This window comes from Lissotriton vulgaris, chromosome 4_1 (assembly GCF_964263255.1).
Source record: "Lissotriton vulgaris chromosome 4_1, aLisVul1.2, whole genome shotgun sequence".
Lineage (NCBI taxonomy): Eukaryota > Metazoa > Chordata > Amphibia > Caudata > Salamandridae > Lissotriton > Lissotriton vulgaris.
Window position 1 is genome coordinate 63643492 of NC_141691.1, and position 22845 is coordinate 63666336.

Consider the following 22845-nt stretch of genomic DNA (forward strand, 5'->3'; position numbering starts at 1 on the left):
GGGTCTAAAGGAAAAAGGAAAGTTTTAACAGCCTTCCTGAACGACAAGAGTCCGTCAATCGCACGGATATGCACAGGAAGGGAGTTCCATAATTTGGCCGCAAGCACTCTAAAAGAGCGGCCGCCAATCCTAGACCTCTTGAAATGCGGTACTATAGCCAAGTGGAGACCAGAGGACCTCAGAGACCGTGATGGAACATATGAAGAGATGAGGTGCTTCAAAATCTGAGGGGAAGAGTGTTTCAGGATTTTGAACGAAAGACAGAGAGACTTGAACTTAATTCTCTGAGCAACAGGAAGCCAGTGGAGCTTGTGGATGATTTTTTTGGCTGAGCAGAATCTTTGTAAGCCAACCAGAGCCCTGGCGGTAGCGTTCTGAACGCGTTGAAGTCTAGAAAGCTCAGCCTGATTAGCTCCCAATAGAAGAGAACTGGCATAATCTAACTTCGACAGAATCATAGCTTGTACAATAAGCTGTCTAGTAGGCGCATCAAAGAATTTAAAAATGGATCTGAGCTTACGCAAGGTCCTGAAACACATGGCAGCAACCTTTTTAGTGTGGGTGGTAAAGCTGAGTTTAGAGTCGAACCAGACCCCTAGATTTTTAACCTCAGTAACAGAGATAGGAGTAGGACCGAGCTCAGATGGCCACCAATTGTCACCCCATAGGTGACTCTGTTTCCCAACAATGAGCACCTCGGTTTTCTTGGCGTTCAATTGAAGGTAATTATCAGTCATCCAACGAGCCACAGAAATAAGCCCCTCACAGAACTTAGCAGCCTCAAGATCGGAAGCCCCACTTATTGCAACCGCCAGCTGCGTGTCGTCAGCGTAGGACACCATAGTCAGGTTCCCACGCTTGGCGACAGCAGCCAGCGGCTGCACATAGAGGTTGAACAAAGTGGGGCTAAGAGCCGATCCCTGCGGGACTCCCTGGGCAATCGCATAGGGTTTAGATTCAAAAGGTGGAGTGGCAACCTTGAAGGTACGACCAGATAGAAAAGATCGAAACCATTCAAGTGCCATATTATCGACACCCGCCTCAACCAAACGCTGAAGTAAAATATCGTGGGAGACAGTGTCGAACGCGGCACTGAGATCGAGAAGAACCAGTGCCGCAGTTTAATCAGAATCAACCAACATGCGAAGGTGTTCAGCCATAGAGAGTAGCGCAGTCTCGGTACTATGACCGGGCCGAAACCCATTCTGTGATGGATCTAGAATATTGGCAGAATGTAGATGATTAGATAAGATGATGTTAACATGGGCCTCGGTCAGTTTAGCTGCCCACGGGAGGAGGGAAATGGGACGATAATTCTCCAATTTTAATGGGTCCAGGGCAGGTTTTTTAAAAATGGGAATCACCTGGGCCTGTTTCCAGGTGCCAGGGACGGAGCCTGAGGATAGGGACAAATTGATGAGCTCACATAAAGGAGGGAGGCAGAGGGAGGCAGATTCTCTAAATTGAGCAGGTCGTAGCGGATCCTTAGGAGAACCTGATTTAACTTTCGCTACAAGTTTGTTAAAATCCTCTATAGAGAGCTCTGGAGGTGAGATAGAGATGAAGTAATTTTCGAAGCAGGTATCAGTTTCTGCGAAGACCCTGTGGAGCTGGGAAAGGCACGGTAGATACCCTCCACCTTACCAATAAAAAAAGCAGCCTAATCCTCACAATGGGAGGAGGAGCAAATCTCAGCAGCTGATGCTCTGCTAGTAGTAAGATCCTTAAGCACCTTGAAAATGAGTTTAGTCAGGTTAGTACTGGTACTAAATTCACGAGAAAAGTAGGCGGCACGAGACCTGCAGATCGCTCTATGTTACTTCTTGATACCAGCAAGGTACTCAGTTTTTCTTTCAGGCTGATATGATTTACGCCAGGCTCTTTCGGCTTGTTTACAAGATTTTTTTAGGAGCCGAAGCGAATCATCATACCAGGGACTGGAATCGGTATGCCGCTGGTTGCTCTCAGCGATAGGAATCAACCTATCCAAGGCTTTAGTCAGCCAGTTGCAATAAAGATCATAGCCATACTCCGCATCAGTAAAAGGGCCCAAGGGGAGAGCGCTGAGAAGCTGATGGAAGTCGTTCAATTTCAATTTTTTCCAAGGGCGTCTGAGAATAGTAGGAGTAGAGGCTTTGAGGGGTAGATCATTCAGCGTAAGATGTAATACAGTTATATATATGTATATATATAACTGTAGCAATGCCAGGAGCAGACAACAGCCTTCTCCTGTGCTGCCTGGCAGAAAACTATAAATAATTTTAGACTTCAGAGGCATCTTTGAAAGGGGAGATACCTTTCAATTCTTCTTGGGACATGTATCTAAAATGAATAAGCATTGGGACACAGGGACAGTCTTCTGAAAACGGGTACTGTCCGGGGAAATCGGAGATGTCTGGTCACCCTAACCATAATACACGTGGGTGTAGCAAACTAAGACAAGAGCACTACTGGTTCCTCACACGAGGTACGAGTAGCGGCTGCTACTGAACGGGCATGGGCGGGCGGAGAGGGGGTCAAGAAGCAGAAGGGGAGGAAATAAAAAATTATCTATATCGATAAAAATGTCAATGTTCGTTTGTTCAAAATCAAAAATCTCCAAAAGTTCTTCAACGATTGCTTTGAAATTTTGACACAACGTTGGATTCCATTAAACGCGTGTTTATATATACGCAACGTTGGATTCAAATACGCGCGTGTCCAATACACGCGTGTTTTTAATCGAAAGGCCGAACAGGCCCTATCGATTTGGTTGCTGCGCAACAACTACAAGGAACGCATAGAGACAATAGTCTACATATATTAGGATGGACAGTTGGGGTCAGGATGGCAGACCGGGAAGTGGGTGGAAGGAGGGGGGAGGAGTTGGTTCACTTTGCAACATTAGCACGTGGGTATATATACACAATGTTGGATTCGAATACACGTGTGTCCAATACACTTGTGTTTTTAATCGAAAAGCCGAACAGACCCTATTTATTTAGTTGCTGCGCAACAAATACAAGGGACGCATAGAGACAATAGTCTACATATATCAGGATGGACAGTTGGTGTTAGGATGGCAGACCGGAAAGTGGGTGGAGGGAGGGGGGAGGAGTTGGTTCACTTTGCAACATTAAGAAAGGACGCATAGAGATAATAGTCTACATATATTAGGATGGACAGTTGGTGTCAGGATGGCAGACCGGGAAGTGGGTGGAAGGAGGGGGGAGGAGTTGGTTCACTTTGCAACATTAGCACGTGGGTATATATACACAATGTTGGATTCGAATACACGTGTGTCCAATACACTTGTGTTTTTAATCGAAAAGCCGAACAGACCCTATTTATTTAGTTGCTGCGCAACAAATACAAGGGACGCATAGAGACAATAGTCTACATATATCAGGATGGACAGTTGGTGTTAGGATGGCAGACCGGGAAGTGGGTGGAGGGTGGGGGGACGAGTTGTTTCACTTTGCAACATTATCTCGTGTTTATATATACACAATGTTGCATTCTAATACGCGCGTGTACAATAAGCGTCTGTTTTTAATCGAAAGGCCAAGCAGACCCTATTGATTTGCTTGCTGCGCATCAACTACAAGGGACGCATACAGACAATAGTCACAAAAACATATTGTACACCCACAAGCATTGTGAAATTGAACATATTAGAATCGTGCGCTTACTCTTTTCTTTCTCTTCCATTTAACCAGACTGAGCCACAGCAACGCGTGGCCGGGTACAGCTAGTAAATAATAAAAAAGAAAAGAAAACTTACCTGGAGGTTGCGTTCGTCGTCGCCGCAGCCACATCTTCTCCAGCAAGAAGCACACGAGACGGGCGACCAAACCTTCATGTGCACTTTAGGTGCAGCCACCACTCTTCCTCCTGTCTCGATGTCAGGAGAGCCCGGCCCCGGCCGGGGCAACTCCGCAGTGAAACAGCAATAGTAAAAATAAAATGATAGTAACTGACAGACGCTTTTATTACATTTTTTTTACTTTGAACTGCTTTAAAGTAGTGAGGCGACGTATCTCCACCCTAGCGGAGGAGCTGCCCCTGCCAGGGGCACCGAGATGCTTTCCGCTTTGGTCAAACTGGAGCTCAGCCTCTTTTAACTATTCACTCCATTTTTTTTTTTTTGCAGTTTTATATAGCGCGAACTCGACCCGAAGGACTTGGAGCACTTAAATGAGCACCAGTTACATTACACAAGGACACATTCATTTTTGGTAGATTAGGTGATTTGCGCAGAATCACAGGATGTTATACCGACACCGAGACTCGAACCTGGTTCCCCAACTCCAAAGTCGGCAGCTCTGGCCGTTAGACCAGAGACATAGAGTGCCACCCTTCAACTAATGCGCCTTTTGATTCATGACGGGCATGAAGAGAAATAAATTGAACTACAATATGGAGCAATGCTCTATCAATGGCACGATTTAGAAAACTAAATGAAGGAGGTGTAGATTAGTTACCAAACAGCGCCCCCTCCAGGACTCCTCAAGAAGCAGTTCAGAGATGTGATGTCCTCTAAAGAAATGAATAAAATGTCCGGCTTTTCAGAACCTTTGCATATTATGTGTGCTATATTTTGTACCGTACTGTAAAATACCAATAAACATTTTTTTTAAAAACAAACCATTCTATGCAAACATACAGCAAAGAAAACATGATGGACAAAAATAAGAACAATAAATAAGTAACAATAACTTCCCAAAAAGAAAGAAATTAATTCTGTCAAATTGTACCAATATAAAAAAAAGTCTGGGAAGATTTAAACTCTTTGGAGAGAGAAAGGTCTTATAATTAATGTTGTTGACAATGAAACCGGTAGTCCTGATTTTTATTTCAACCCCGTCCCCATTACCACGTAATTCAAACCCAACCCTCCAGCAATGCTTCCTGAGGAAAGCCCAACACTGTTTTTTATGGGCTGAAACATGTCGACCTAACACATAACAGACTCAATTAAATAAGTCTCTTGTAGTTATCCACCTGTTTTTATTATATCCTGTGCCACTGGGAATAAAAAATATATAATCAGTTAAAGTCCCAGAGACATTTTTAATACACCATTTCATCACACTTTCACAACAAAAAACATCTCCGCTGTAATCAGGTGTCGCAGCACAGCTGAGTAGCATTCGGCTACTCAGCTGGGAACCCGATGTTGAAGCATGACACCAACTAGGTTGGTGTGTGAGTGTTCTTCTAATAAACCCCTGCGGTGCTGGACACTGCTGTGTCAGACATTTTGTTTAATTTTAACTACCAGGACCAGCCATAAGCAAGGGTGCACACTCCCCCCTCTTACCCGGTTAATAGGAGACACGTTATTGGTGATAACTGATTCTCGTTCATGAACTCATGCCTTTTAAGGTCTCGCCTAAGAATGTGCCTGTGCTGTCTGTTGCAAGAAGTATTTTTACAGTTCAGCAGCCTTATAGACTGCCCATTGCTTACCATTGGTTGGCTTCATTGCCACTCTTGTTTGCTTGCTTCTTATTCGTTAGCTGTGTGGACATCCTCTCCTCTACCTGTGTTTTCTCCTTCTGTGGAACATGGGTGCATCACTATATTTTTCCACTTCTCGCTTTACCAGATGCTACTTTTATCTTTTCACGCTCTGTACAAAAGTGCATATGTTTACCAGCTGTCTCTCCCTCCTGTGAGTCTTTCTCCCCGCCACACCCTCTGTGTTCCTCTCTCTTGCTTTTCTGCTTCTCAATCACTTGTGGTGCCTTCTTGCCAGTGTGCCTTGTCCATGCCAGCTCTATGTTGCTGTCTTTTGCCCATTTGACACCCCCCACCCATGTGCTCGTACGGCTTCTTTCCCCTTGAGCCACAAATTGCATCCACCTCTCGACCTCTGTGTTGCTTCTGTTCCCCCTGTGTTGGTTCCCCCACCTGCTTTAACAACCCACCCCCCAATGCCCCAACCCACGCCCACCCATGTTGTTTCCCCCAATTATGCTTTTTGCCGCCCACTTAAAAAAAGTAACAGTTTGCAAGGTGACTTAAATTACAACCTCTTTTAGAAGACTTTCACGCTATCCTCCTGCAGGAGACTTTTCTCGAAGAGTTTCTGAATGTAACAGAGTAGTGTCTGTAGGTTATGGCCGGATTTACAAAGGTGGAGGGCAGATTGTTGGGGGTGGGGGGGGGTGCGTTTAGCAATAATCTCCACTAGAGTTGCAAGTACCATAGGAATGACAGGGTCTGTAAGTACGTGGGCGCATATTTCAGCTGTTGGTGGAACAAAAGCAACAGGAAACTCTAATTTAGGTAATGATTACCTGCATAAAGACATTTTGGAAAGTCTGGAAGCAAAGTTATCAAGGATAACCCTGGAATTCATTGAGGGTGTTGTGATCATTGCAGGTGATTTTAATACTAGAATAGATTGTACTAGAATAGATGAAGCATGATGTGACATCTTAGTGATTTATAAAATCCCAGAAGAAAGTGTTCTAATTGAGACAAAGGGGTGCGACTTGAAGGTTATTGGGATTGGCTGGGTAGGAGCGGTCTCATAAGTGTGAATGGTCGCTCTGATTTTGACAACCCGTCATTCAAGGTTGTTTCACAACTTTATCGCATTGTTTACATCCTAGGGCCAGATGTAGGAGGCCATTTACCGACCGGTAAATGGGTATTTGTGATGTAGGTGGCCAATTTTACCGATTCGGTAAATTTACTGAATCGGTAAAATACAGAATCGGTATTTTTACCGATTCGATAACTGCCAGATGTAGGTGGGACTCTTCTGAGTCCCAAAGGCCTTACAGATTCGGTATTTTACCACCCAATCCAATTGGGTGCTAAAATACCAAATCCAGGTGTGCATGCACATGTGTGCATGCACACCTATGCCATGTGACAGACAGACATGCCCTTAGGGCATGTCTGTGTGCCACATGGCACACATGCCTGTATTTGGGGTGCTAGAGGGTGTCAAAGTGACACCCCCTGCACCCTTGCAGGTTTCGGTATTTACCGATTCGGTAAATACCGATTTTTACTGATTCGGTAATTCAATTACCGAATTTACCTAAATCTCCCTCCTTCAATTTTACCGATTCAAAAATACAGAATCGGTAAAATTCGGTATTTATGAGTCGATAAGATATACTTACCTACATCTGGCCCCTAGTCCCTTGGGATAAGTTTAGGCTGTTTAAGGCTTTTAAGATATTACATCATGAAGGGAGAGACCATTGCATTTTACAGTGGGTTTTAACACTAAGGGAAGTAGTTTTAACTCAAATCAATCAACCAATCAATCAATCAATCAATCAATCAATCAAAGTACTTGTAAAGCACGCTACATAGCCATGATGGTCTCAAGGCGCTGAGGGGAGTGGTGCCCCTACTGCTCGAAGAGCCAGGTCATGAGGAGTCCTCTGAAGGTGAGCAGGTCCTGGGTCTGCCGCAGGTGGGTAGGGAGGGTGTTCCAGGTCTTGGCGGTGAGGAAGGAGAAGGATTTGCAGCCGGAGGTCGTTCGTTGGATGCGGGGGATGGCGGTGAGGGCGAGGCTGGCGGAGCGTAGCTGGCGCTGTTGTTAAGGTAGTGAGTTTACAATGGGGTACACCCTAAGAACTCTCTGACCTGGGTCAGTTAACATAGGTACGTGTATGATGGTCAGGTTCTATAGATTCTGGTACAGAGTTAATCATGAATAAACTTTCAAAGAAAATTTTTAAAGAGAATTTTCAATATGTAGTATATAAAAGCATTTATTTCAACATTTCTGTAACATTCTGATTCACACAAATGAAATGGAAACCACAAGCAAGAAAAAGAGAAAAAAATATAATAATACCAATTACTTCATTGGATCAAGTGAGGTTATCTGGACACGAGTCTCAGTTATTTTCTTAGAAGGCAATGTTCTTGTGGAAACAATTCATGAGTTTATAATCCATGTTGAATATTTACAAAATGCGCTCGAAGTGACTAGGAAAGGGAGACAGTTAAGTGGGTTGGGTGTGGTTGGGTAGAGGTGAGGACTGGGTAAAGGGTGTTGTGACTTTAATACAATCACAGTGGTTTCAAGTGCAACCTTTACAGACTATTATAGTTCGGCAGTTCCGTTATATTCTCTAGCATAGGATCTGTATTACTCCATGGGTTGCTTCCTATGATAGGAAAGTACTAAACAATCCGGTCTACGTTTCGACCCCCTGGGGTTAAGGGTTGATTGACGCCTCAAGCTGGGGTCTTCTTCAGGACAAGCATGTGCAGGAGCGCTTCAAAATAGAGCCGTCCAGTGGCCTATTAAGGATGGACCTGCGTCGGTTCCATGTTGTTGTAAGATGGCTGGGGCATCATTGTCGGTGTTCCACTCAACGGGTTCAATAATCTCAAGTCTGGGCGCGTCTGGAAATTGTGAGTAAATCTTAATTTTGGCGGTGAAGCACAACGGGTATAAAGAGCTCAATCCTCTCCCGTGCTGGTCTCAGCGCTGCCCGATCGTTGTTAAGGTAGGCTGGTCCGGTGTTGTGGAGTGATTTGTGTGCGTGGGTGAGGAGTTTGAAGGTGATCCTTTTGTCGACGAGGAGCCAGTGTATGTCTCTCAGGTGGGGGGTGATGTGGCTGCGGCGAGGGACTTTGAGGATGAGTCGGGCGGAGGTGTTTTGGATGCGTTGCAGTCGTCACAAGTGTTTGGCCGGGATTCCTGCATAGAGTGCGTTGCCATAATCCAGTCTGCTGCTGACGAGGGCCTTAGTCACCGTTCTTCTTGTTTCGGTGGGATCCACTTGTAGATCCTGCGCAGCATGCGGAGGGTGTTGTAGCAGGAGGAAGAGACGGCGTTGACCTGCTTCGACATAGAGAGAGGGAGGAGTTGAGGATGAATCCTAGGTTGCGTGCGTGGTCAGTGGGTGTCGGTGCTGTTCCCAGTGTGGTTGGCCACCAGGAATCGTCCCAGGCTGAGGGGGTCGGTCCAAGGATGAGGACCTCCGTCTTGTCCGAGTTCAGCTTGAGACGGCTGCTTCTCATCCATTCGGGGACGGCCTTCATTCCCTTGTGGAAGTTGGTTTTGGCAGTGTGTGGGCCCTTGGTGAGGGATAGGATGAGCTGCGTGTCGTCAGCGTAGGAGATGATGTTGAGGTCATGCTGGCGGGCCACTTGTGCGAGGGGGGCCATGTAGACGTTAAACAGCGTCAGGATGAGGGATGAGCCCTTGAATACGCAGCAGATGACGTCGTTGTCTTTGGATCGGAAGGGTGGGAGGCGGACGCTCTGGGTTCTGCTGGAGAGGAAGGACGTGGCCCAGACGAGGGCCTTTTCTTGGATTCTGGCTTCTTGGAGGCGAGTCTTTAGTGTACGGTGACAGACTGTGTCGAAGGCGGCTGACAGGTCCAGGAGGATGAGGGTTGATGTTTTGCCGTTGTCTAGTTGGCGTCTGATGTCATCTGTGGCATCGATGAGTGCTGTCTCTGTGCTGTGATTTTGTCTGACTCCGGACTGGGACGGGTCTAGGATGTTGTTGTCCTCGAGGTGGCGGGTTAGTTGCATGTTGACGATTTTCTCGATGACCTTCACTGGGAACGGGAGCAGGGAGATGGGCCGGAGGTTCTTGAGGTCCTTGGGGTCCGCCTTGGGCTTCTTGAGGAGGGCGCTGATCTTGGCGTGCTTCTAGCTTTCCGGGAATGCAGCTGTCTCGAAGGAGATGTTGATGACCTTCCGTAGTTGGGGTGCGATGGCTGCGTCTGCTTTGTTGAATTTGTGGTGTGGGCAGGTGTCTGACGGTGATCCTGAGTGGATGGAGTTCATGATCTTGTTTGTCTTGTCGTTGTTGATGTTGGACCAGGAGGTCAGGTGGTTGATGCAGGTGGTGTTCGCAGGGGACGTGGAGTCTGGCGTGGTCGGGGCGACTGTGATGTTGAAGCTGTCGTGGATGTCGGTGATCTTGCGGTGGAAGAAGGTGTCCAGTGAGTCGCACAGTTCTTGTGAGGGTGGGATGTCGTTGGCGTTGGGGTTGGAGAGTTCTTTCACGATGCTGAAGAGTTCTTTGCTGTTGTTTGCGTTGTTGTCCAGGCAGGTTTTGAAGGAGGATCTTTTGGCTAGTCTGATGAGGTGGTGATGTCTGCGGGTGGCGTCCTTGTGGGCTGCGTGGCTGGCCGGTGTTCCCTTCAGCCATTGGTTTTCCCCGTAGATTAAGCACCCGATTGGGTTAAAGTTAAAGGAACTCAGTGAGTTCCAAATCATGATCCCGACTGGCACCGATTGTAATACTTTCCCAGACAAACTAGTAGGGTTTCTATCGCTAAGGCACAGTGTGCTCCGCTGCCTCCACTCCTTCTCAAGGTCAGAGGGCAACACGGGGAATAAATATATAACTAGAAATACATGAGGATGGTTCGATGTTAAGTGGAAATAACGCGCAGCTCTTGGGAATATATGAATTTTTTTTTATTTTTATTTTTTAAATAACCTGACTTGATTGGACAGTCCTGAAAGCCCTGGATTGAAGCCCAACAAAGTGAGTTAAAAGGGTCTCTCAAGAGGAAAGTACTCAATCTTAAAGATCACATGTTATCTAGAGGGGTTTTTAGCAGCTGGGAGCCCTTTCCACATAAGAAGTTACTGCAGGAAGCTGCTTGGATTCCGTCTCACCTGAAAGATAAGGAGTATTCATCTCAGAGACCCTCACTGCAAATGACAGTGTCTCCCTGGGCAGTCGGGCTAAGTACCCTTATCTTTATCACTTGTTGGATTCCTTACATTTGTATGTAAATTGAAAAAATGAGAATAGGCCTTAATCCTTTTGTGGATATTCTGTTTCTGGTTGAAAAATAAGGGATATTGTATATGCACTTCGCAAAGTAAATGTACTATTATTCATGTATAAAATGTTTTCCTCTTTTTTTATCCTAGAGACAGAAATTTTTAAGACCTTTATTTGTTAAATATTGTGTAATGTCTCACCCTCTTGCACTTGATGTTTTCATGAGTATACCTTTTCTTGATGTAACTGTGGGTGGGGTGCGTTAATTACGATCTTGAGAAGAATGGACGGCCATGAATTGTGATTTTAGTTACTGTTTAAGGCTCTGCTGTTGACTTGGGGGTTATTAAACTAACCGTGCTTGTTTCATCCTTGAATAGTGGAGACAAAATATCTCTTTTCTTCTTAACAAAAATCAGCATGAAATCAATCTGAGACATGTTTGCCCTGCTCCAATTACAGTTTGAGCATTTTGTTTTACACAAGAAACAAAAATGTTGCAAATTTGAACTCAGGGGAAAGGTCCCAGGAACGTGCGCTGGGCGGTTATTTTGAAAAACAAAACTGCTAACACTTGACATATCGCTGGTGAAATATCTACAGAAATTAGGAAATTAAGGCCCGTTCTACACAAAGACCCCTACGGATTTAGGCTTTTTCTTCACTCTATGGAACTTGTTTCCGTTGGTTATAATAGAAACAAGCATTTGCAATGCAATAGGTCTCGCATTTTCGATAAAGTTACCTATTGGCATTGTAAATGACAGTGCCTTTTATTTACCTGCATTTTGTACTTCTAGTCGGTGCATGCAGGTTTTCAAAATGCATAAATAAAAGGCATTGTCATTTACAAAACCTATTGCATTGCAAATGTTTGTTAGAACTTTTGCCCTGTTTGTGACCAAAGCATTATCCTGCAGATGTGAGTGGGTACTGTTGGCACCTGGCTTACTCTTCTCCTGAAGTCTTATTGGTCTGTTCTGGACCTTCTAAGGTGGTGTGTGCAAGGCGGTGCGATGCCCACAGCGAGCGACAACAGGTGGTCCTGCTCACTACCAGTTTGGCCAAACACTTGCATAGACCATTCTCATGGCTGTGTTGCTTCATATTTAGAATAGGTGTAACATTAATTTTTAAAACTTGCAGATGTAAACAGGGAGGATAGTTTGGACCTTGTGTAAAGAGCTGTAGTACAAACAACATTTGACGACAGCACTAACATTAAACTTTTACTAACAGAATTAAAAATGTGTATTGACGGTCTAGTTGCTAAAAGGGAGTCACTTATATGTAAAGGCGACCATGTTCAGGCCAGACTGGGAAAACGCACTGCTAGACTGAATGAGGCCGAGCATAAAGCAGAAGCGGTGCCATCTATGGACCAGAAGTGGCTGTGAACTGTGAAGCTACTCGAAGAGAAAAGTGAGGACCCTGAGGCCTTTCCTAATGTAAGGGCTCCCCGAGGTAACTGGGCCTCCTACCGTGGAGAGAGAATTTGTGAGGCCTCGATCTGAGTAAGGGGCCAAGGGCCTGATGTTAAAAGGGTTTTGCGTTATCAAAGCCTGCGGGGCACAAAATACAGGCTTTTCTAGTGTAAACATACATAGTCGATCTGGGGTGAAGGAACACTATGAGCCACAAATAGATTTGCGAGTTGTTGTCCACATTATGACTCGTGTGATGGGGGATGGGGGGCTCACTTCTTGCGACTCGTAAGGATATAATACTGCAGTTGCAAACTGTTGATTTCTTTAGTACGTCTGACTTGGCACTGGCCTGACCAGACACTGGGTGTCACTGACAGCAAAAGCAGACCTAGACATTAATATCAATAACGGACCGCTGAGCAAAAGAGACATGGCACGCCGACTGAGAAAAATAAATGGATACCTAACATATCTAAACTAAAAGCAGTAATACTCACAAATGTGAGACCACTTTAATGGTGGCCGCGCCCCGTTCTTTAGACGCTGCTCACCGTATTCATGTTACAGTGAGCAGCGTCTAAAGAATGCGGCACAGCTAACATTAAAGTGAAAGCACGGTATAGGGCGCTGTCCCTTAAAAAATAAAGAAAGAACGCAAATTTCTATAGCACGGCCACTAAAGTGAATGCGGACCGTGCTGCAAATTAAATAAATAAAGAAACACTGCTTCTAAAATGAAGGTGGACCGCTGTGTAAGATAAATAAATAAGCACAGCCGCTAAAGTGAAAGCGGACCACGCTGCAAATTAAATAATTAAAGGAGCGAGGCTGCTAAAGTGAAATCAGATCGCGCTGAATAAATACATTATTAACAACAATGTAAAAGTGAGAGGTGATGTTGAGGGTGGAATATGGGAAGACCATTAAAGAAAATAGTGCTCATCTACTAGATAAAGCAGACCTTGGAAGACCACAAGGAAAAAGTCCAATAGTTATGGGAGGTTACAGATGCAGGCCAGGCGGTCCCAAGGAGGGACTAGTCTATTCATGAATGAAAAGCAACGAATTTGAAAGAACTGTAGCCGTAGCCAATTGACAAGATGGGCGGGAAATGGCTGGAGCTTTGATTTCATTCTTCAATACAGCATGCCTCGCAGCACAGCGCATGCGTTACACGGGCTCGACCTAAAAACGTAAACGTACTTAAATTGCAGGTGACTTTTTTCCTTGTAATTCTTCTGTGGAGCTGCACTGCCACCTGCTGACACAAAGACGGGCTTACACCTGCTCGCTATGGGTCTGATCAGAATACAATTGGTACATAGTTGCTTTCCCTTCTTTTTGTGAGTATATGGATGGAACTGATTGGCAGAGCTGAGAAGGAAGAGGAGGAACGCTGTGATCTCGGATACTTTGGTGTAAATGGTGCCTGGGAACAGGGCTGCTTTTACAACAACACTCAGGTTGTTGCTTCTCGAGCTCACTGAAGCCTTACCAGCTCTTGGCACTAACCTATGTCTCTGATTTCTCACAGGTTCCAGCGGCACGTCCACACGTACAGGATTCTCCCGGATGAGGAAGGCCTTCTAGCGGTACAGGTGGGTGCTGGCCAAGGGTCCCTCACATCCTGTGTTAACCTCCTGTAACAGGTGTGGAGTGTCAACCACAACCTAGGCCATTGACATAGGCTGAGAGATGGCCCTAGAGTCCTGTCTATCCGGCTAACACAGGCTCTCCAGATTGTTTGGAACATTTGTGTTTTTTGCCAATAAATACCTGGACCAGATGTTATTAATGTGTGCTCTGGTGCGATGCAAAGTAAAACAAACAGCAGCAATAACCAATTAAAAGCTATCTTGTGATGAAGGTTATCTCTTTGAGAGCACCGCGAAGGGGACGGCAGTAGTAGCAGTAAATCTGTAGTATTTTTATACTGCGCAAACTCAACCAGAAGGTTTTTGGAGAGCTTTACATGAGCACCAGTTACATTACACAAGGACACATTCATTTTTGTATTTTTAGGAACGAGGGGATTAAGTGATTTGCCCAGAATCACACGATGTTGAGCTGATGCTGGAACTCAAACCTGGTTCTCCAGTTCCACAGTCTGCAGAGCTAGGGTCATACTTTCACATCCCGTCCCTGGTAGCTCTGCACTGTGTTTTCACCCTTGCAGAACGCAGTGTGGCAAATTTGATTGCTGCGCTACGTTGCGTGGGAATATAAAATCTGGGGGCATATTAGCCAGAAATAGCGATATTTATCGCTAAATGCGCTTAGCGCATTTTTTTTTATCGCTGCCTATCGCTGGATATGTTAGCGGAGAAAACCTGCTATGAGCAACGTTTTTCTCCATTGTGCTAAAATATCCAGCCATAGTGGCGAGAATGCGTGAATATCGCTGGAAATCCAGCGATATTCACGCATTAACGCCAATGGGGACTTAACCTGAAGATCCACCTCCCATTGGATAAGCAGGTAAGTCATGTTTTTAGCAGGCGTTATATTATAGCGATAAACGCGCTTAGCGACAGCTTGCTTACAGGGTAATAAAAAATAGTGGCGATATGGCCCTTGCTAATATGCCCCTAGTCTTGAGCGGTTCCCCTCAGCTTGTAGGGAACACTGATCATGGAGCAGGGAGAGTTGGTTTACAGAGCCGATGCATGGGTAATTGTGCGGATGTGGCCTTATGTTACACTTATAAAACTACCCTTGTTCAGCAGTTCCTTTGCTGCATGAATGATCCCATACTCCTTTTGCCTGTGTATAATGCAGACGCACGGTTTGAGCTAGCTTCACAGAAGTGCGAGCTGAATGCGCCATCTAGAGGCTTTTAAAGGCCAAATACTGGTCACAATTTGCAACCAGTAATTTTGAGACTAAAAGCTTTTTTTGTGAACCAGCCTATGTATAAATAGGTTAATTTCCCAAAAAAGGATTAGGATTGTGTAACAATCGGACATACCTCATTAATATTCAGGAGTTAGGTCACAAGTCGCAACTCACTACCATGGACGACATCTAGGGGTCACCAGAGGTCACACCTGCAACCCCTGGCTTGCCCCCTGGGACCCCTGGCACTGCCTTTGTGACCCGGGCCTCAGAGGTGCCAAAATCAGTGGCAGGAACTGGTGAGAGTGCACATGTAAGAGAGAGTGCGTGTATGAGTGAGTGTATGTGAATGTGTAAGCATGTGTGTGTGAGTGAAAGTAAAGGTCAAATGGCGTGTGATGTATGTGAGGAAATGGGTATTGTAATGTGTGGTAGTGTAACCTCACTTTGTAATACACTTACCAACCCATTAAGGACCCTTGGGTTTTGTCTTCCAAACCCTCATCTCAGTCTTGGGTGGCTGTGGCACTGTGCAGAAAACCGTACAAAGAGGAACAAGTGTAAAGCATTTAAAGGGCTGTAAAATAATTGAAGAAGAGATCGACACAACAATCAAGAAATCCAACATCAATTTATAAAAATAGACGGTATTTTTGTAAGAATTTAGACACTAGAATGAAAAAGATCCACCAGAGGGTTCCGGATATATAGGTTTTTGCAAGCAGTAATAAATCAAGGCAATTTCATTCAACCACTAGCCAGCCTTGTCAGAGTCAACAAATTAGACACTTAGGAGGTGATTCTGATGTCAGACGAACTGGAGTCCGTCCGACATCGATTCGGTTGTGGGACCGACCGACCTCCTGTCGTCGGTCCCAACCCAGGAATTAGGGTGCGACCGAACACTGTCCGGTCTCATTCCTATTCTTTACACTGGGAGCATGCATCTCAACTGGAAGGCATGCTCTCAGTGTCAAGTGAAGAGGTGCAGTTCATCCCTGCACCCGTGCAGGGATCAACTTGGGGGCACCATTGGTTCCCCTAGGCCTCCATTGGGGCCTTGCTGGGAGCCACCAAAGTCCAATTCCCACAGCCTTTCTAGATCAGAAAGGCCAGCACAGAAAGACTGTGGGAATCTTCCATCGTAATCCCTCGGCTGGAAAAAGCCGCCCAAGGGATTGATGGAGGATTTCCGAATGGCAGCCGGGCTCTCCGAGCCTGTCGCAAGCCATTCAGAAATCTGGTTTGGATTCCTTTCTGACCGACCCCATCAAAATGGGATTGGTTGAAAGGAATCTGAACAGCCAATTCTGATGCGGTCGGAAATGCTACGACCGGCGGTCGGGGCTGTTTCCAACCACCTCGTAATCGGCCCCTTAGAAACTTTTTTAAAGGAAACTTAGGTCTGTGTCAATGTGGTCAGTCAGAAGTACTTGAGGCAGCAACCTTTAAAGGGGATCTAGTCAGGGGGACCAGCCAGGTCCTCATGAACAGTTACCTTCACAGGTGAAATAGTCCTTCAGCAGTTCCAGGCACTTTATCTGCGTTGCAATGGATTTCTAAGGAGTGGTCCTGATGCAAGTGATAAAGGATACTGTAGATGCTCTAAGGATGCTGTGAATAAGATACAGTTGATGGAGGGATTCCTCAGTCCACAAAGATGGCAATGGGTCCTGTTTGCAGGATTGACATCCCACAAACTCCTCTCCGGCCTGGCTGAAGTCCAGTCGCCACTGGTTTATCAGTCACCCATTGTCACGGTCACAGGCCAATCCTTCCTGAGTTGATACCTCAACTTCTGAGGTTCCCAACAACTCACCAATATCACTCCCGGGTTCAGCTGTCTCGGGTGCAACTCTGTGCTGCAGCTCCTGGTCCCTGGTGCTCCATGACGGCGGGTTGTAGCGGCTTGAAGACTTTGGGCTTCCAACTTTCCCCAGCAGACGTCTTCATCTGTTGTGTCCCTGTGCTGTGAACATGAGACCAGTAGGCTTGCCCTTGGCATCTCTTGGCTTGATTGGGCTCCTGAGACAACTCCTTCTTTGAGCCGGGCACGGCAGGCACAGTCGCTCTCTTTGCTAGCCTACAGGTGCAGTCTTCAGATGTGCAGTCCCTCTTTAGCAATCCCTTGGTGCAGCGGGGCAGTCCTCTCTCAGTCCTTCTTCCAAGTCGGTCGAGATATGAGTGCCTGGGCTGCCCCTCTTATGCTCGGTAAGTGCCCTCAGGGCAGGGTGCAGTTCGTAGTCAATGGGCAACAAGGTTCCCTCCCTCCTGGTGACCTCTTCCTAGTAAGTGTGGCATCTGGCTTTCCCAGGACGCACCATTCTGCCCACTCCCAAGATATTTAGATCCCTCTAACTGTGTCCAGACCTCACTAGACCACCCTGGGATTGTAGCTACCTCGGGCTATACACCCTTGGGGAAATTGTTTGGCAACTGTTTTTCCCTTTCTGCTCCCGGTATCAGCCTGTCGACCTCCGCAACTGGGCAGGCCTCCCCCTTGTGTTTCACATCTGCAATTCAAAGTCAGCTTCACCGTTGAAGCCTGCCTTTTGGGGCTAACACCTTAATGGCTTCCTGCAGGGGGGAGGTGACACCTCCCTGGACTGCAATCCCTAATTTGTCTCCTTCCTGAGAGTCGTTGGCACAACGCTCCAGGAGGGCAGAAAGCTGTTTCATAGAACAAGCCCCCTCTGTGCCCGGGAAGACACAGGAGTTTTAAAGGTAACAAAGAGGCAGCTTTGCTAAAGCTGCACACTGCAACAAGTTACATTAATTTGATACAAGTCAAGCTTAAACCAATGAGTTGTTTGATACCTTGGAGTGCCTACTTTGGTTGCACTGTTCAGGAATTAGCACAGCTGAGGGGTCGGCATGTAACCCTGTACTCCCCAAACGACTAAGACTTTCCACAGTAAAAACAGTAGGTTTGTGTGTTTTACTGTCAGGACTTGTGAAGTACATGTGCTGCCTGTATCATATGTTGCACACTGCGTTTAGGACTCAGTAGGCCTGTCAGAGGGGTGACTTACACACTTGTACTGGGGAAGTGGTGGTTTTTCCATTCCTTTTAATGGCAAAGTCATACTTGAAGTGCACAACTGCTCTCCCAGTCTGCAGTGGTGGACTCGTTTAATTTGGGAAACCTTCAGGGTGGCACAACCAGTGCTGCCAGCCCCGGGGTACCCCTCAAACTTTCCATTTGCTAAGGACTTACAGGTAAGTTAGCCATTTCCAATTGGGTACAGCCATACAACTCAGGGTCAGGGCACTGGTTCTGAGGTCTGGTTAGCAGACCTCAGTGCACTCTCAGAGTCAAATGCCAGAATCATCAGATGCAAAGCCTGAGGTGGCATTTACTTGCAATGTCAATGCCACAACTCCTGGCATTTTGGTGAATTGATGTCCATGCTCACTTGGATTGGAGATCTTTTCAGGAATAGTGGCCTGCTAGGGTCAGCAGACCACCATGTCCGTGATTGCTTTACAATAAAGCACTCTTTAAAAAAAATGCAAGGCATTTTCCTCAAAGGACCACTGTCTACTCGTAAAAAACCTTTCTATTAAGATTCATAGAGGGGAAGAGGTACCGTTTTGTTTTTGCGACTGCATTGCAACCACAACTCACAAGGTGGTAATTTTTCAATGTTTAGCCACTGGGTTATGGTTGTAAAACTTTGCTACATCACATACTGATTCACAGTTTGGAAGGGTCGCCTACAACTACCCTTTCTAAATTGTAAATCAGTATCTATTTGTCAAGCCATTTTAGGAGTTTGGTAAAAGTGTACAGATTCCTAAAATCGCTTTAATTCATTCAAAAAGCATTTCAATGGTTGGAAACACCGTTAAGATGATTTTGGGGAAGCCAGTGTTTGTTCTCAGGGCGCTTCCAACTCTTCAAAAATATTTTCCAGGAAATCAGTCACAAGTGCAAAACCTGACATCCATGTAGAATAAGACCAAATATAAAACTTTCTTTTGAAGTTTTATTTAACATCACCAATTTGGTGATGTCCATCCGCGCCTTCCAGTACCTAACAATGTCATCATTGTCCAGCAAGGAAAATGCTAGTGTTAGGTAAATCTAGGGCTGAAGTATATGATTCTGAGGGCCTCTAAGCCTGCCGCTCCCTGGTTTATGGTGGGCATTTTTACTGCATGGTACCACATAAACTGACTTTATTTACCTTGCACACACAGATTTATACAGAGTCGACAAAAAATGTATACTGCCCTGTACTTGATTATAAATCAACACCTGAGTGTTAAGAAAGTTATCATCAACCTAAATACTTAAATGAGAAAGTCTTTTTTAATGATAGGAAAAAATAAATGAACATAATGTAGGTATTTAATGCCAGCATTGTATGAACAAAAAAGTAGTATTGTTCAAGTTTAAAACCTACAGATTACCATAAAAGTGACATTATTGTGTATGACGTCAATATACCTTTGGCCCAATGATAACACCATACGACACCCCATTACTGACTTTTGGAGCCAAACGGAAGAATAGGACCAGGAGGAGCCTGGACCAGATGACGCCATGAGGCAGGAATGTCACAGCATGACCAACTTTGTGCTTGGTGACCAGGAACCTCGCTAACATACCTCTTCATCAGCACACTGATCGGTGTGGTGCCATGAGATGTCGGTCACTACAGTGGCAGCGGCAACTACTGAGCGTATGTGTCAGAAGACTACACTGTGCAAAAACAACCTCTGCAAAGAGGTAAACCTGCAGAAAAACTCAATACATCTTCACACTTGGCTGAGCTTCATGACAGTGAAACTATCGGCACAACACACAGAAAACTTTGCATGGATGAGAACAAACTTAAAAGGGGGAAGCCTGCACACCTGGCAAATTGCACTGATGGGGATATAATCAAATCTTTTCATGCATAAAAACTGCTTGTGCACTCCGAGGAAGAAATAGTTCAAAGAGTTCTTTCTCTGCTTGATTGTCCTGTCCTTTTATGTGCAGAGACTCCACAGTCGTAAAGATACTACTCGTAAAATACCTTTGTGAATAGCAACAAGTTTAAATTTACCTTGGTGAATTGTGCCCTCTGTAACAGGCTATGATTTCGCAGGCGTGTGCTGCTTGCTCAGGGGACCTTGGTATTGACAAAAGCCAATAGGTCTGCCTTTAAAGTGCTAGTACATACTACCAGCACTTAGTCATGGCTGTGTTTCCATGTATTAGCACTTTAAAACCAGTGCAGAGAGTTGTTTAGCTCTTCTGTGCCATTTGACAAGGGTTCAACTGAATGAGAGTCGACCTTGATCCTGCACTCGCAGAAATTGTCCAGTCCAAACTGCGGAAAAGTGTGGCTCAATGGTTAGAGCGGCAGACCCTGATGCAGAGGTTTGGCTCGGGACCAGGGTTCAATCCCTGCCTCGGCAGGTCTTGGGCTCAATTTCCTCGGACTTGATAATTCTCGCCTCAGTGCCTAATCTAATCATGCGTCCCACTCTGCAACTCTGGGCAATAGCTTGCTTAATCTCCACCACAGCCCTGGGATGCCTGGCTTCACCTTGGGGGTGCCCAGGAGTGTGTGCCTCACAGGGAAAAGCCAGGAAGGGTTCCACAGCGGTATGCGTTACAGCGCCAGGACACCCCAGTTGGGGTATTAGTGCGCCTTACAAGTACAAATTAAATTACATTACATTACAAATGACATGTTCCCTTTGGTTGGTCCTTGTTCTTAGTGTCACAGTGCCCAAAGTGGCTGAGATTAACTCAAACATTTCCTCCATCACCTTTTTGTTCTTCCCAGAATAATCAGTAAGCCCAGACCTGGGTCCTGTAGCTCCCTGTGACACATGACTCAAGCTGCCCCTTGCTGATTAACAGTGGGGGCTGGTGACATTTGGCAGTGGTGAGGCATAAACATTGGGCATGACTTTTATATAGCATATAGCAAGGTATATGAACAAGTTCAATGGACAAACCTAGGGTCCAGGGTGAGTCCCTCTCCCGAGAAAGAAATGGAAAAAAGATTGGCAAATGGTGCATTTTAAAGCAAACAAATGTAGCGATAAAGCAGGGCATATAAAGCCGTGGGAACGTATACCCTTGAAATATTAAACACGTTAAAAACTGCCCCATATCTTCCTGCATTAATATGTTCAAGAGTTACTGTAATGTGTAAATTGTACAGCATGACAACTTTAGCCCTTGCACAGTGTCTTGCACTGCATGCAGCATTAACTTCAATCAATCAAGACATTTGTAAATCGCGCTACTCACCCGTCAGGGTCTCAAGGCGCTGGAGGTGGAGGGGGGGGGGGGGTGCTGCTACTGCTCGAACAGCCAGGTCTTGTGTAGCCTCCTGAAGGTTAGTTGGTTTTCGGTCTGCTATAGGAGGGTGGGGAGGGTGTTCCAGGACTTGGCAGCAAGGTAGGAGAAAGAGCTGCCACCGGTGGTCACTCTCCTGATGCGGGGGACAGTGAAGAGGTCGGCGGAGCGGAGCTGGCGGTTCGGGGTGTAGAAGGTGAGCCGTTTGTTGAGGTATGCTGTTCCGGTGCTGTGTAGTGCTTTGTGTGCGTGGGTGGGTGAGGAGCTTGAAGGTAACACTCTTGTTGACGGGAAGCCAGTGTAGGTCTCTCAGGTGGGGTGTGATGTGGCTGTGGCGAGAGATGTCGAGGATCAGGCGTGCAGAGGCATTCTGTATGCGTTGTAGTTGTTTCAGCAGTTTAGTCAGGGCTCCTGCATAGAGGGCGTTTCCGTAGTCCAGTCTGCTGCTGACGAGGGCCTGGGTGACCGTTCTTCTAGTGTCGGTGGGGATCCACCTGTAGATCTTTCGGAGCATGCGGAGGGTGTTGAAACTGGAGGATGAGATGGAGTTGACTAGCTTGGTCATGGAGAGTGTTGAATCGAGGATGAATCCCAGGTTGCATGCGTGGTTGGTGGGTGTTGGTGCTGCTGCCAGGGTGGTCGGCCGCCAGGTGTCGTCCCAGGCAAAAGGGGTGGAGCCGAGGATGAGGACCTCCGTCTTGTCCGAGTTCAGCTTCAGTCGGCTGTTCTTCATCCACTCGGCGACGGCTTTCCTTCCTTCATGGAGGTTGGTTTTGGCGGAGAGAGGGTGCTTGGTGAGTGAGAGGATCAGTTGTGTGTCATCGGCATAGGAGATGATGTTGAGGTTGTGCAGTCTGGCGACGTGGGTGAGTGGGGCCATGTAGATGTCGAACAACGTCAGGCTGAAGGAGTATCCTAGGGGTATGCCGCAGGTGATTTTGGTGGCTTCAGATCGGAAGGGAGGGAGGGGGATGCTCTGTGTTCTGCTGGTGGGGAAGGAGGTGGTCCAGTCCAGTGCTTTGCCACGGATTCCTGCGTTGTGGAGGCGAGTGCGTAGGGTGCAGTGGCAGACTGTGTCAAAAGTGGCTGACAGGTCCAGGAGGATGAGGACCACAGTCTTGCCGTTGTCCAGCAGGGCCTTGATGTCATCGGTGGTGGCGATGAGGGCCGTTTCTGTGCTGTAGTTGCTGCGGAACCCGGACTGGGACGGATCCAGGATGTTGTTCTCCTCGAGGTAGCAGGTCAGCTTTTTGTTGATGGTTTTCTCGATGACCTCCACCGGGAACGGGAGGAGGGAGATGGGCCGGAAGTTCTTGAGGTCCTTGGGGTCTGCTTTGGGTTTCTTGAGCAGGGCGTTGATCTCAGCGTGCTTCCAGCACTCCGGGAAGGTCACAGTCTCGAAGGAGATGTTGATGGCTTTGCAGAGGTGGGGTGCAATGGTGGCTCTGGCTTTGTTGAAGATGTGGTGAGTGCACGGGTCTGATGGGGATCCGGAGTGGATGGTGCTCATGGTTTTGATCAATCAATCAATCAATCAATCATTTGTAAATCGCACT

At 46.4% G+C, this 22845-nt stretch overlaps 1 protein-coding gene across 1 annotated transcript in view; it reads left to right on the forward strand.

The window, feature by feature from the left end:
- LOC147718371 (phosphatidylinositol 3,4,5-trisphosphate 5-phosphatase 2-like) overlaps nucleotides 1-22845 on the forward strand; it is a 447492-nt gene that overhangs the window by 71006 nt on the left and 353641 nt on the right. The window contains exon 2 of the mRNA XM_086918327.1: nucleotides 13682-13745. Within this exon, the coding sequence (XP_086774453.1) occupies nucleotides 13682-13745 (64 nt within the window). The remainder of the gene's footprint in view (nucleotides 1-13681; nucleotides 13746-22845) is intronic.